This window comes from Lutzomyia longipalpis, chromosome 3 (genome assembly GCF_024334085.1).
Source record: "Lutzomyia longipalpis isolate SR_M1_2022 chromosome 3, ASM2433408v1".
Taxonomy (NCBI): Eukaryota; Metazoa; Arthropoda; class Insecta; order Diptera; family Psychodidae; genus Lutzomyia; species Lutzomyia longipalpis.
The window spans coordinates 2,531,532-2,547,201 of record NC_074709.1 but is presented as its reverse complement, the minus strand read 5'-3'; the positions used below and the strand labels follow the sequence as shown (position 1 = coordinate 2,547,201).

Genomic DNA, 15,670 nt, shown 5'->3' with positions numbered 1-15,670 from the left:
ACGGCTCAAGCTGTATGAGGAGTCGTTAAAAGTATTAGGGAGATTTTTTATTTATTTTTTTCCTAATATTGCTGAGAAGTAATTTGAACGCTGATTAAGATAAAAAAAAAACCACCGAATATTTTAAAATGCCATTTATTGGACGAGTTTAATTTTATTACACAAAATGGATACGACGAAATAATCATGATATCTTCACTGAAAGAAAAAATGTTACATTTTAGCAAAATTAGTTCTTTAGTTTCTGAGCTTTTTTTCATTTCTTTTGAATTACAAAAAAAAATTAGGAAGAAATATTTTTCTCAAAGATTAATTTCCTTTTCTCAATTTTTATTAATTTTCTTATCTTTTTGATTGACTTTCAGTTTCTTTTTTTTTTTCTATGATATCTTCCTCACCTTTTACTTACCACCGAGTAAGATGACGAAAATATATTCCAATCTCAAGTTCCGTTAAAAAAAAAACACGGAAAGATTCATTTAAATATTTATTAATGAACTAATCTCAATTTTCTCTGTAATTTTCGTTAATTTAATCATTCAAATTTTACCGGAGATGCCCCATTAGGCTTCAAAACCTGAGATTTATGGCCATTTCTTCGTTTACCACTCTCTCAATGTTGTGATTTACATTCAATTGTGATCTTCTCATGCCTTGAACTGAAGATCAATCGGGTGAATTTCACATGGTTTGCAAGAGAAAGTTGAAGATTACACTTTTGCAGAAATTCATAAGAAAACAAAACTGAAAGACAAATCATGTTGAGAAATTCTTGCAAAAGAGGATGTTCTCTTGCCCAAAGAAAAATTCTTTCGTGACGGGCTTCTTGCAGTGAGTGGAAAATTATTGGAAAATGGCCCAGGAGGGCTTTCAATTAGACAACTTAGTGACTTTATTAACAGTTGAGCGCATGCTATGTACAATGCTGGGATTCTCAGTGTGTTCCTCGCAGGTCTTCATTAGCATTTGGTGGCAATTTGTTGGCTGTCGGATGGAGCAAATTGGCCACTGCTGCGTGAAGAGTTGGGCGTTTGGCGGGTGATTAGTGCACATGCTGAAGGTCACATGCTGTGGATGTGGGAGCATATTTGAAATTGTGCATAAGAGGAGGTTCCTTTGCGTTGGCGCCACTACGTGCGATGTCGAAATCTCCTCACACGCACAACGGAAAGCATCAATGGAAAATCATGTATGAATGATGAAAATTCTATTTCATTCACTATGGGCTACTACACCTCCATTGAGGCTCCATTCATTCACTAACGATGAATTTTTTCCCTCGGATTTCGATGAAAAGTGGCCAATTTTTCAAACACCCATCAACCTTTTGGGCGCGCGCAAGAGTCCGTGTGGGTGGTGTGCTCGTGAAGTTGTTTTCCCCCGCCACATTGAGCCTCCCATTGATGCATCTGGCATGGTGGAAAATTATGAAAATGCACAGAGGAGTGAAAAAATTGTCATTCCACCCACTCATTTCTTGTAAAACATTCATCTCCCCACTTTTGAGGCTCCGCGCACACATATGGGGGATTTGTGGCGCGGACCCATGGAGAATTGAATGCGCGTGTTGAGAAATTACCCATAGCAAATGTCGAATCTCTCGGGCCCTATTGTCGACAACTTCCCCACATCGCGGGACAAATACAATAGAACATGATGCTTCAAACACGCGCCACACCATCTGAACAAAGAAGAACCTTCTCCCAAGTCCACGGAGAATCATTGCGCGGACATTGTTGGGAGTCAATGTGGACCAAATGGTTGGTTGTGTGCTCTTGGGGTACACGCAAAGTCGCCCACGTCCCATCAATTTCACCTTCCAACACTCAATCGTCTACACAGCCTTCCTACAGAAGTCCCAATAAGATCCCTCTGGTTGTCTTTTAATTGATTCTCCCATATACACAAAATACCGGCCATTCGCCCTGGAATTTATCATTCTCTCTAGGAGCTGAGCTACAGCCATTGATGTTTTATATTTTGTTTCTATATATTTCCAATGGAAAAGATATTTCCTTGTTTGTGGCCAAGATGTTTTTAGTTCGTGGTGCTGTACTGGCAAATGGAGTATTTACCAATAAATTCACGTAAATTTGCATGGAAATCAGCTTCGGTGGCTTGCATGCCCTTTTCAGGAAAATCTCCGTTCTTTCTCAATGTTTTCAATTAGTCAGAGGTCAATCCTACAACTACTTCAGAGTCAATGAATGCAGATTAAATTGAGTCTCTTGCTATTAATGCTTCTTAAAAGTCGTTAAGAATATTGAATTCGTTTGATTTAAAATTTTGGTTAACTCTTTTTTATATTTATTTATGTTTAAAATTTTAAGCAAAGATTTAAGAAAAAAGTTTCTCCTAATTTTAGAAATTTTTATCTAATTTTTCTCTTGGAAAACAAAAATATTTTCGCTGACCCAAATAATTTAAACCTGATGAAGGGGGGTGTAAAAAGACTCGAAACGTCTTAAGAAGAAAACCAGAGAAACTAATCTTATTTAACACTCGCCTACTTCCTTAAAAGTCAAGACATTTTTCTTTTATCATTTTTTTTCTCAAAAATTCATCCACTCAAACTTAAGGTTTAATTTTTCATTTTATTGCGTAGAATCGCAGACAAAATTTACAATCTCCTTAAAGAGATATTATCTTTGGAATAAAAAAAAATTAATCATTCCACTTGACTAATTTGGTCACAGTCTCCAGCTCCCATATCCTTTGTTATTCTCATTCTCCCGATTTGTCCATCGATCCCCTTGAGAGTATACATTGTCAAGAATGTGATTGATCTTTTACCGATTTGAGATCACTTTAGAAAAATTTGCGTGTGATCACTGCAAAAATAAGAGTCAATCAAATTCCTCTAAATCAAGCTATTAGAAAAGTGTCTAAATATATAAAATCTTGTCACTTTTTTATGCAAATTTCCACGCTAAAAATATACAAAATATTTGATCGGCACGATCGCACGAAAAACCCCTCCCCTTCAATCGATTTGCAACTGTGCGTGGGTGGAATTGGCTGACAAAAAAAAACATATTTTCAGCATTTTGGAGTGAACGAAACCGCAGAAAATGCAAATAATGTTTTTGCTGCGCGAGAATGTGGTGGTACGAGTCCGCATGTCGGATGTCCGGAGAGGTGAACCATGGGCGGAAGAAAAACGACCATCTTCCGGACGATCTCAGAGTGATCTCACAAGCATACAATCACCGCGGACAATTTGCTGCGGTGTTCGATGGATGCTGTTTGGAGAGAAATCAAACCAAGATTTCCATGTAATTTTATTTAATTGGTCTCCCCGATTGGCGTGGAACGCGATGATCATTCAAATTTCAAATGCACGATCATTACGATATTTTAGTTTTAATTAATTGGACACATGAGTGGATTTTTAGTGGCATTTTCGGCCACTTGAGAAGTCCCATTTCTTTCCGCATCAAAACCATATAGATGTTGGTAGTTCAGTGAACTTGACTAAAGAAAAAACTCCATTTAATTGTCTCCACAGAGAGTGGCATGTAAGTAGATGAAGAGAGAATGAAGAAAAAAGCGGTGTAACGTGGACAAATATACGCGCAATAACGTCTTATTTATCTCACAGAAAAATAGGTACGTGCTTCAATTGTTGCGACAAAATTTTCATAATTTTCTTGCACGAGAAACCTCAAAGATACACAGAGATGACTTCAAAAGGCGCACAAAGTCTTTTGTGATACATTCTTGTGGTTTTTCTTGTGGCCGGTCTAGCTATGTGAAAAGACAAGACTTTCATTTCTTTTTTTTTTTTTTGTTTAGGAGATTGTGGAAGGAAATCTTTATGGAAAATAGGACATTTATGGAGCTGAGAGACACTTTTCTTGAAGAAAATTTTCTAATTCAGCCTTAAAATATTCATTGGAAAAATTATAATTTTAAAAGCTTTCGTTTAGTTTTAGGATATTCGTCAGGCTTTCATCAGGTGCGTTCAAAATTAAGTGAACTCTAATGATTCTAACGATAAGAAAGCTGCTTTGATGGATATGAGATTAAATATTCAAAAAAAAAGACTAAAGGTTAAAACTAATGCTGACGCAAATTTACCTTATTGTGCCGCAGAAAAAGACTAATGGTGACTCAATTCCCTTTTCGCGACTCAAATTTACCCTTATTTAGACTAAGGTTTTGCCTTATTTAGACTCAGTTTTTACTTCATAAGGTAAAGATTATGGCGAATTTTTTAAAGATCTTCCTTAAGAATCCTGAATTCAAAGGAGAATATGGATTCAAACAAGCACCGATTCTTGCCATAGGGGTTTACCTTACGATTCTATCACCTCATATTATACATTGTCACACATTGAGGTTTCTTTTTCTCAACAAAAAGCCAAACAACAAATAGACTCTGGCGCACGATTCTTATTCTTGTCGCCATCTCTGGGTCCATTTGTAATGACGCCTTGCGTCCATGTGGCCATACGATCGGTTTTCTTTAATACCATACTCATTAACACTTACAGTGACAGAGATATTGGAACGTGTTTGTAAAATTTAAACCTCGCACCGTCATTTTTTCCTCATCATCTTTTTGGCTCGAGAGTCGTGATTTCTCGCGATGACCCGACAGAATAGAATTCCATCGAAGGGGTCTTTTTTTTCAAACGTATAATGGCCACGCTGGACGTGGAGTGAAAAGATGACCAAATATGTAAACGAGTGGATGAGATAAAACAGCTCAAAAATAATTCTCCGTGCGAAGATACAATGATGATAAATGAAGATGCTGCGAAGAGAGGATTTTGAAGATGGTATTCCCGGCACCATATGGTCATCTATCATGGGCTTTCTTATATGAATTCCTCTCGATGATTCCACCACCATCACTGGGTGAAGGGGGGAGCCACGTCGACACAATACAATTGTACCCAGATGAGGTGCAGGAACAATTAAAATTTTTAATAGATTCAGGAACTCGCACGCGGGAGAAACTCATCATTCACCCATCAATCCCCTTGGCCACAACCTCCTTCGGCATCACGAGGTGTCATGGGAGAGCACATGATTGGATCTCGCGGTGCTTTTGATTTCCAACAAGGGGCATCCAGGCGCGATGTTTTCGGTGTATAAGATGATTGATTGCATTTTTGCCATTATAGCCATGAATTTTTCTGCTCAGCATCGCACCTCGAAAAATTATGCTTTAGCGATCACCCTCAAATTCAAACGGCACGATCACCCAACTGTACTTAACGATTTTCACTGCTGCTGCGCATACCAGGGAACATTCCACAACAATATTGACAGCAATTCTAAACTCAACGATGGAATGCTAATCGCAAAGCTCGCACACGGACAATTTGCCGATCATGGCGGATCAGCCAGCGGTGTGTGGAAATGTTATGCCCTCCATTGCCCCCGAGATCATTCAAATCAATAAACATGCCATGGGTCTCTCGTGAGGATTTTCACCCTGCTAGTGCGTGGAAAAAAAGAAACATTGAAGATGATACCTCTGAAAAACGCACCATTATGGGAGAATGTAGGAGGATGGAGAAATGTGCTGCTGGCCAGGTTGAGGCTCCGAAAAAAAAAATTCCCCCTAAATAATCCGGTATGCGATTGAATAACCAAACCACAGAGTGATCTTCGAGTGATCGTACGCCAGCAAGAAAAGCTCATATGCCCGGAGAGAGTGCTACACAAAAAGCATTAGATTCAAAGTGGAACCCACACGGATTTTTTTGGGGATTCGTGGGCGCATAACTTTTCCCCTTTTTTTGACTATTTTTTTTTCGTTGTTTTTTTGTTCCATGTTTTTTTTCTGTAAAACCTTGCGCTGAAATTCCGTATGTGTCCAAAAATTGAGCAATCAATTTCACTTCTTGGCGTGCGCATAAATTTGCTAAACCACCAAAAAATCAATGATGAAAGTTGTGACACATGATCTTTTTGGGTGTTGTATACCAACAAATAGGCAGTATATACCAACAAAATCACAATACAATGTATCAAGATATTGGCAATTAACTTGGCACGAGATGTTTCAGCTTTAACGCCAAAGAATACGAATGAGAATGAAGAAAAAAGAATTGCATACAAGTAATGACTTCCATCCCTTTCGGAAATGATTAAGGAGAATTTCTTTCCGTTGCGGAGGAAGTTGATGCCCGAGAGAGCAACGGAAAATTCTCAGGGGTTTCACACTGTAATTGGTGAGATCCTCCAGAAAATAATGAGAATGATCGTGAGGTTCTCTCTTTTTCGAAGAACAAGATGAATAAAAGCCCATTACTGCAATGGGTTGTATTACATTAAATTAATGTGATACTTTGTCTTCGAAACAGAGTGATGGAAAAATGGGAGAAAAACCAGAAAGAAGGAAATAAGATTGAAGACAAAACGAAAAAAAAATATGAACAGCGTAATAGTTCGTGGAATTATTTGGAACATTCCGTTTTCTTTACTTGCAATATCCGTTTTATCTTTAAGAAAATTTTTCTTTCCTCAATAGTTGGATTTATATTTAATTAAAAAAAGAATATTTTGTATGTGGACGATATCTTGATTTTCTCTAATCAAGTTGTTGAATGATCTTTAACGATCGTTATCAAACTTTTAATTTATTAACCAGAATTCTATGGAATTTTGTCGTATTCTTTCAATTCAAAAGATACGAAATATTTTGTAAGAAATGCAATAGAAAATCCTCACAAAGTTATATTCTTTGTTATTCGCACTAACAACCTTTAAGAAACGATCAAAGGTAAAAAAAAGAAAATACAAAAGCAATCCACACAGGGATGCCTGCGAATTGTTCATCCATCTTCTCCTTTATAGTTGGTGGACCTTACCGAAGAATTTCTCGATGGTATGCAAAGAAAAGGCATCTCACCCGTTGAGCGGGTAAGATCGCGCAGTCGCAGTATCTTACCGATTTATAAGAATTAATACGGAATTAATAAGAAGAAAAACGAGGCAGCAAGAGGAGAATCAAACGGAGGAGATTCCACCACTGTTATTGATGTTTGAGCCTCATCGAAAGACTCTTGAGAATGTGGGGCCCAAATGGTTTTGTGTGTGGCATCCTCTCATACGTTCCCAATTCCACGCGAGGAGCGCGGTGAAGATGGAGGAAAACAGTGGGATTCTGATTTGAGATTAAAAGTCTCTCTCAAAAGAATTAAATTTCTCTGAATATATTAATTCTTCGATGAAAAAAATGGATTTTTATTTCTTCACGGCATTCAAATTTATCTTCACGAGATTTATTGCTCATAACGAATTATACCCATTTTTTTTTAATCTCGCTCCTCAACTAATTCCAACGACTTTTTATTAAAACCAATCTCTTTCTCATTGCAGTTTGCATCGGAACCAATGGACGAATGTCTGTGCCTTCAAATCGAGACCATCACTATAGGAATTTACGCGATCGCTTCACAAATTGTACATATGTCGATGGGAATTTGGAGCTGACATGGCTACAAGATACCAAATTAGATTTGAGCTTCCTGCAGCACATTCGCGAGGTGACGGGATACGTTCTCATCAGTCATGTAGATATTCAGCAAATTGTTCTGCCCAGGTAAGACCCTCTTTCATCGCCCCCCTTGTTCAGCATTTATTGGGAAGTTCATGGGAATTCGCAAAAGCTGCGAAAGAAAAGCTCAAAAGCCCGTGATTCACACGTATATTGAGATAATTGACTGGCAAATGTGCTAATTGGGTCTCAACAGATTATACCATCTCATGAGGTTAATCATGAAAAATTTCCACGAAATATTCTCCACATGAGAGGTGGAGATTGTGTAGGAAGCTTCATGGTTTAATTCAAAATATATAGCCCCTAAATTTTCTTTAAAAAAAAAAGTTATTAAATTCATCAAATAAATTATAAGAATTAATCCCAAGAAGCCCCAAGAATTAATCATCAAAGTTCAAAGGACTTTAGCATAAAGGATTTTCTTACAAATGCGTACTTTTCCACAGGCTTCAAATAATTCGTGGACGAACGCTGTTCAAGCTGAATATCTCAGATCAAGAATTTGGCCTATTTGTAACGTACTCCCAAATGCATACCCTCGAAATGCCAGCCCTGCGTGATATTCTATCGGGTTCCGTTGGTATCTTCAACAACTACAACCTCTGCCATATGCGAACGATAGACTGGGAAGAGATCATTTCGGGCCCAAATGCCTCAATGCACTACATGTACAATTTTACATCACCCGAACGTCAATGTGCCTCCTGCCATCCCACCTGCCAGGCTGGATGCTGGGGTGAAGGTCCACACAATTGCCAGCAATTCAGTAAGACCACATGCTCGCCACAGTGTGCCCAAGGAAGGTGCTTTGGACCAAAACCCCGTGAATGTTGTCACCTGTTCTGTGCCGGTGGGTGCACAGGACCCACACAGAAGGACTGCCTTGCCTGTAGGAATTTCTACGATGACGGTGTGTGCAAGCAGGAATGCCCCCCAATGCAGAAGTACAACCCAACAAACTACCTCTGGGAACCAAATCCCGATGGGAAGTACGCCTATGGGGCTACGTGCGTACGAAACTGCCCTGAGCATTTGCTAAAAGACAATGGAGCCTGCGTAAGGACGTGCCCACCGAATAAAATGGCAAAGAATGGAGAGTGCGTGCCCTGCAATGGAGCCTGCCCTAAGACATGCCCTGGTCAGGGGATTGTACATTCAGGAAATATTGATTCCTTCAGGGGTTGCACGGTTATTGAGGGTTCCCTTGAAATTCTCGAGCAAACCTTCAATGGGTACCAGCATGTCTTTGCCAATTTCTCCTTTGGCCAGAGATTCATCAGGCTACATCCCGATAGATTGGAAGTCTTCTCCACACTAAAGGAAGTCACGGGGTACATTAATATTCAAGCTGATCACGAGCACTTTACGAATCTCTCCTATTTCCGCAATCTCGAAGTCATCGGTGGGCGACAGCTTATGGAGAATTATTTTGCCTCCCTCTACATAGTCAAGGTGAGGAAAGGATATTCAGGAAGTTAATCCTGAAAGGAATTTATTCAATTGAAAGCTAATTATTTAAAATTTTCTTTTTATTTTCTTGCAGACTTCCTTAAAGTCTCTGGAACTTCAGTCATTGAAGAGAATAAATTCAGGAGCAGTGGTTATCCTGGAAAATAAGAATCTCTGCTTCGCCGACGACATCGAATGGAATAAAGTCAAAAAGTCAAGTGATCATGCGTGTGTCGTTAGCGCCAACAGAAATAAGACTGAATGCGGTAAGTTGATCTTACTTAATCTTCAACAAAACCTTCACAAATAAATTATTTTTCAAAATTACCTCCATTCTCTCGAGTGAGAAAATATCGTTATTTCTGTCATAAAATAAAAATTAGTCACAATTTTTATTGAATTCAAATCATTTGTGTGCTTTGAAAGTTTTATGGCGCCAATATTTAGCATAAATTTTATTGGTCAATGAGACTAATTAAAGTTTTGAAAAAATCATTGCTTTTTAATTGGCCATTTAGTGTGGGGGTAAAAGCAAAAATCCATTTAGACGTAATAAAGAAATGAGGAAATTCAGAATAAATACAATTAGCATTACTGGGGCTATTCATATTGCTTGAAAATGGCTCAAATGGTCTCCAGAGGAGGAGTTTTTATTGGTTGATGATACAATTATTGTATTTACCTTAAATTACTTCAATATGGGAATTCAATTGGAATTTTCTCTACAGAACTCGAGGGTCAAGTATGCTCGGATCAGTGCACAAAAACAGGATGTTGGGGTGCTGGATCCAATCAGTGTCTCGAATGTATGAACTACAAGTACAATGATACTTGCTTGGCGAGCTGCAAGAGCCTACCAGGGTTAGTATCTCTTCCTTTCCTTAAGCTCACTCTGCTAAGATATGAGCTTTGGACCGAAGATTTAACCTGAACCATTCTTTTAGGATTTACGAGGTGAATCACACAACTTGCGGCACATGCCATTCTGAATGCAAGAACTCCTGCCACGGAGCTGGTGCTGACAACTGCACAGAGTGCGTCAATGTTCGCGATGGGAACTTCTGCGTAGCTAAATGCCCGGAATCCAAGTACAGTGCAGGAGGGATTTGCAAACCCTGCCATGAAACCTGCATTGGATGCACTGGACCTCTGAACACGATCAATGCCAATGGCTGCAAGACATGCCACAAGGCCATCATCAATGGAGATGCAACAATTGAGAGATGTCTCGGCCGCAATGAAGCTTGTCCAGGTAAGTTTCCTCAAGAATTTCCCGCCCAAAGATCAAAAACTCCAATCCCACATTCAATTTCAGAGGGCTACTTCTCCGAATGGGTATTGTCCCATGAGCAAGGAGCTCTACGTCTCCTTGCCAACAAGCCCATTTGCCGACGTTGCCATCCACGGTGCAAAAAGTGCTCAGGCTATGGTTTCCACGAGCACGTGTGTCAGGAGTGTGCAGGCTACAAGCGTGGTGAGCAGTGTGAAGATGAATGCCCAACGGATCACTATGTGGATGAGGGAACACGTGAGTGCTTCCCATGTCATTTGGAATGTCGTGGCTGCAATGGACCCACTGAGGCACACTGCCTCCAATGCAGGAACTACAAACTCTTCGGCAATGGTGATCCCGCCAACAATGCAACCGCCTTCAACTGCACAGCCGCCTGTCCGAGTGATTTTCCCTACCAGATGTTCGACTATGGGCCATACTGCTCAGCCAGTAATGCGTACCAATTGTCGGATGATGAGTTCGTGAAGAAAGTCTTCTCATTTGTGGGCATTGTTATTTTGGTGAGTAAACTTATTTATTATTTTCTTTTGATTGATCTTTGCGAAATTGGGAAATATTGAATGTTGCAGAAAAAGAAAATTATTTGAAAAGAAATCTGATTGAGCATGAAAAGATCTTCGAGAAGTAGCAAAAATGTGGGGAATTGAAAGCAAAAATTAAATTCTTGAAAAAAAAAACGCCAAACGTTAGGAAAAAACTTGAAGGAAGAAAAAACGGTTATCGTTAGAAAAGAACGTCAAATTCTAGAATAAGACCTCAAACGTGACAATATTGTTGTACGTCTAACTAGTAAATAAACGTCAAACTAAGGAAAAATGTTGCCAAACGTTAGAAGAGAAATGTCAACCGTTAGAGTAGCCGTCAAGTAATAGAAAAGATATGTCAAACGTTAAGAAAATATCAAACATCAAAAAATGATGTCAAAAATGAAAAAGAAACGTCAAACGGTAGATTTGCACAAAAATTATCAAAAACTGCTAATTTAAATGCAAGAAACTTGAAGATTGTACACTTTTCTTCCCGGAATGGATTGATATGTTCCCGCAAAGTGCCATAAGTGGCTGGAAGTTGAGCAGTGATGCTGCTCATTGAATCAGAAAGTTTCTAAGGGATCGCAGGAACATCTCTCTGAACACCCGGCTGATCCTTGATTTCATCTTAGGGTCCAAATCTGTCCATTTAGGAAGTCCCTTAATCGCTTTCTTTAGACTAATAGTTTATAACTTAAAATTGTCTTCAAAAACTCTTTGATTTTTATTAAACTTAAAGCTTAGTTTTTTTCAAGACTTTTAGCAGTAAATTTTAAAAACATCTCACCTCGATATTTTCAATCTTCAAGGTATCTGTTCTTATAATTTCACATTCAAAATGATTACACTGAATGCAAAGAGGAGATGATACCTTCTGCAGAAGAAACAGCTAAACTTGCAGTCTGGTTGGCGGGTGTGGCTGTTGCGGAGTTTTCTTGCAAATTAAATTTTCTCCTCCACTTTTAAGCTCAATCTCCGTACACACACATTCCGGACTTCAATCGCTCAATCATAATCAGAGCATAATTACTGGAGAAAGCTATATGGGAGGAAATCGCTTGCAATCATCCAGATTCAATTGCAAATCCGAATCCTCTGGATGTTGTGGAAGAAGAATCTCGCGCGAGATTTTCTATCTCTCCTAAATTCCTCAATCTTGTGACTCATCTATTGTTGCGTACAAATGCCAGAATTCTTGAGATTCCCAATCAGAGCCGTCCACATTGAAATCAATACATGATGATTTTCTTGCCAATCGCTGGACTTTGATCTTGCACAGTGCAGTTGCTGCAACATGCAATTTTCCGCATTTTTCGCATTAATTCCGATAGACGGTGGAATTTTGTTGTTGCGAAAAAGCCACACTGAATTGCCTCTTGTTATGTGATTTTCATACCACTTGGTGGCATTGATAAGGGGCTGGAGGACTCATGGTGATTGTTTGATATCTTTGTAGGCCGTTGTGGTGCTCATTGCTGTTGCTTTCGTGTGGCGTTGCTGCCAGAAGCAGAAGGCCAAGGAGGAGACGGTGAAGATGACAATGGTGCTGGCTGGATGTGAGGACAGTGAACCACTGAGGCCATCCAATGTGGGACCCAATCTTGCCAAGTTGCGCATCGTCAAGGAAGCTGAGCTACGTCGAGGTGGAATTCTCGGAATGGGAGCTTTTGGGCGTGTCTTCAAGGGGGTCTGGATCCCGGAGAATGAGAGTATTAAGATCCCTGTTGCCATTAAAGTTCTCACCGAGATGTCTGGGTCGGAGAGTAGCAAGGAATTCCTCGATGAGGCCTACATCATGGCATCCGTGGAGCATCAGAATCTCCTGAAGCTCTTGGCTGTCTGCATGACGTCCCAGATGATGCTGATCACACAGCTAATGCCATTGGGTTGCCTCCTGGACTACGTGCGAACGAATAAGGATAAAATTGGTTCGAAAGCTCTCCTCAATTGGTCAACGCAAATTGCCAAGGGAATGGCATACTTGGAGGAACGTAGCATCGTGCACAGAGATCTTGCAGCAAGGAATGTTCTCGTACAGACACCGTCTTGTGTGAAGATTACGGACTTTGGGCTGGCGAAGCTTCTCGATGTTGGTACGGATGAGTACAAAGCTTCCGGTGGGAAGATGCCCATTAAATGGCTAGCGCTGGAATGCATCCGGAACCGCGTGTTCACCAGCAAGAGTGATGTTTGGGCATTTGGTGTGACAATCTGGGAACTTTTAACCTTCGGCGCTCGTCCATATGAGGAGTACTCAGCCAAAGAGGTGAATTTACTTCCTTTTTTGTTTAAATTTTCTCACATTTGTCCTGAGAATTCTTGAAATAGATTCTAATATTTTTTTTCGTTTTCACTAAAGGTACCTGAAGCCATTGAGGAGGGGTACCGACTGAAACAACCCGATCACTGCTCTCTGGACATCTACGTCATCCTCCTACGGTGCTGGGATGTAAATGCCGAAGCAAGGCCACACTTTAAGGACTTGGTGCAGGACTTTGCGGATAAAGCACGCGATCCCGGACGCTACCTTAGTATTGATGGGGATAAATTCATGCGTCTCCCTTCGTACACGAGTCAGGATGAACGAAATCTCATTCGTACCCTTGCCCCTGCCATGGATGGTCCTGAACCAATTGTTGAAGCTGAAGAGTACCTTCAGCCAAAATCTCGGCCGTCAGTTCTCTTCCCGACAGTCGAACCAGCTGAGGAAGCCCCATCGACGCTACGGTACTGTAGTGATCCCCTGAAGAATTCCTCTGGGGATGATGAAACTGACTCCCACACAAGAGAAATTGGGGTAGGGAACCTCCGGCTGGATTTGCCCCTGGATGAGGATGACTACCTGATGCCGACGCAAAATGGAGCATCAGCTGCTCCGGGGTACATGGACCTCATTAATGTTCCCCCGAGTAGTGTGGACAACCCGGAGTATCTCATGGGAGCCGCTGCGGCGGCTGCTGCAGCACCAACACCCACACCAGCCCCCACGCAAACGATCGGTATTCCAGTAGCACCGACTGAGGTGGAGGCTGCGTCCGATCATGAGTACTACAATGACCTCCAGCGTGAACTGCAGCCGCTGCATCGGAGTGAGACGACTGTATGAGTGTCAGCCAGCAGCTCAGCTGCATCCCATGTGCCTTCCAACCCAAGTGCCTGCCCCCAATAGCTTCATGGTGATCCGATCGTAGGGGCGATCGCGATCGTTCCGCTTAAGCCCTTAATAAGGAGTTATCGCGTGGCGGATCATCATTGTAAAATAGTCAAGAGATGAGACTCTAAGAAACTGCGGGATCTTTCCTATTCCGAAAGGATTTTTATCCTTTTTTTTAATTTTTTAAAAATATGTTTTAAATTTCATTAAAGTCTCGTTTAAAGAGATTTTTTTTAACTTTTATAATCGTGCTTTTAGGAATCGAAAAGTTTAAATAAAAATATTATTTTGATGACTTTTTTTTTGTGAAAAAATAAATAAATTATTAAAAAATGACCGTAAAATAATAATAAAAAATTGTAAAAAAAAATCCCGCAAACTTTTCGCTACGAGACTGTATTCTCAATGACATTCTTAACTAGTACTTAAGGCCTTAAGAAACTACAAGTTAATAATTTATTTCGTAGTTGACAAGCAACGTTCTCTTTGAGGTTTTTTAATATCTGTTCTAAACATTAAAAAAATGCCTCAAAAACGCATCGGAGGGCATTGAAAAAACTTGCCCTTAAATAAAGTTGCTCAAAAGCTATCCTCATACGTGTTTGCCCAATTATTGCAACAAATGAAAAAAAAAAACTTTTAGTTCAAATGTATTTTAACTATATACTGCTAACAATTTTATTAAAAAATATTTTTTAATTAAAAACAAGAAAAAAAAAGAAAAAAAGGTATGCAATGTGTAAGGACGTTATTTTTACAAAAAAAAAAACATTATTTAGAGCCACTTACGTAGGAAATCTATCTGTGATATAAGTGTATGAGAAAAAAAATAATTTAATCTTTTTTATCTCCCTGATTAATTTTGTAAAGATTTTTTAGATTTAGTGAAAAAAGGGAATTTTAACTATTCTTAACCATTTTTTTTTTACTTACAAAACAGTGACGTGATCTTGTGCACAATATTGCGATCTTATCGACAAAGATCGTGCATAGGAAGCATTTAGGCAAAATGCATAAACTCCTTTTTTTAAATGAAAAAAAAACAATGCAACGAATTCATGTAGAGTTATTTAACTTGCCCCCAAAATAATAAAAAAAATAAACATTTTGAAAAGAAAAGAAAAATAAAAAAATAATTGTAAATAGATCCGCATTGAGAGAGTTGAAATGGAGAGAAAAATGTGTTATGAGAGAAAATAATACTGTGCCATTTGAAAAGGAACTTTTTTACTTATAGATTTTGTACATTTCTACTCTTGTTCTGCTAGGTGTGAACTGAAAGTTTTATAGAAGAAACATTATGAGTGAAAATAAAGCAGAAACGGCACATTTTTACTGATTTAAAGAAACATTTTATCTAATGGTGTAAAATAAATAGTGATAATAAATTTAAAAAAATAAAAATTAAACATTTCTTGTTTCATTTCTTCTCTTGAAATTGAAAATTGATAGAATGAGGAACGAATCATCCAACAAACTTAAGTGATGTAAGTACCAATCAAACGCCACGAAAGGGTTAACTACATGGTGTCATATGTATTGGGGTAACTGGGGTAAAATGGTGAATTTGAAAAAAAAAAAAATAATAACTCAAGAAGCAGTGAGAGCTAATCTTTCTAATTTTGTCAGTAGTTGCACTTTATACCCCTGCCTAAACCTGGAAAGTTTCATAATAATTGCTTCAATATTTTGGCTTTTATTTGAAAAACAAATTTTTCCAACCT

General features: G+C 39.1%; 4 protein-coding genes across 8 annotated transcripts in view; 1 reads left to right on the top strand and 3 right to left on the bottom strand.

Moving 5' to 3' along the window:
* LOC129794057 (epidermal growth factor receptor) overlaps positions 1-15,355 on the top strand; it is a 74,567-nt gene extending 59,212 nt beyond the window's left edge. For both annotated transcript variants that reach the window (XM_055834643.1, XM_055834642.1), the window contains exons 2-9: positions 7,339-7,561; positions 7,966-8,971; positions 9,063-9,234; positions 9,697-9,829; positions 9,913-10,220; positions 10,284-10,762; positions 12,249-13,058; positions 13,152-15,355. In XM_055834643.1, the coding sequence (XP_055690618.1) occupies positions 7,339-7,561; positions 7,966-8,971; positions 9,063-9,234; positions 9,697-9,829; positions 9,913-10,220; positions 10,284-10,762; positions 12,249-13,058; positions 13,152-13,898 (3,878 nt within the window). In that variant the 3' untranslated portion in view covers positions 13,899-15,355. The remainder of the gene's footprint in view (positions 1-7,338; positions 7,562-7,965; positions 8,972-9,062; positions 9,235-9,696; positions 9,830-9,912; positions 10,221-10,283; positions 10,763-12,248; positions 13,059-13,151) is intronic.
* LOC129794093 (GPI mannosyltransferase 3) overlaps positions 1-15,670 on the bottom strand; it is a 1,193,052-nt gene that overhangs the window by 815,064 nt on the left and 362,318 nt on the right. The window lies entirely within an intron of this gene.
* LOC129794120 (cytoplasmic tRNA 2-thiolation protein 1) overlaps positions 1-15,670 on the bottom strand; it is a 1,132,104-nt gene that overhangs the window by 815,064 nt on the left and 301,370 nt on the right. The window lies entirely within an intron of this gene.
* LOC129794129 (plasma membrane ascorbate-dependent reductase CYBRD1) overlaps positions 1-15,670 on the bottom strand; it is a 1,128,201-nt gene that overhangs the window by 815,064 nt on the left and 297,467 nt on the right. The gene's annotated exons all lie outside the window — the stretch shown is intronic.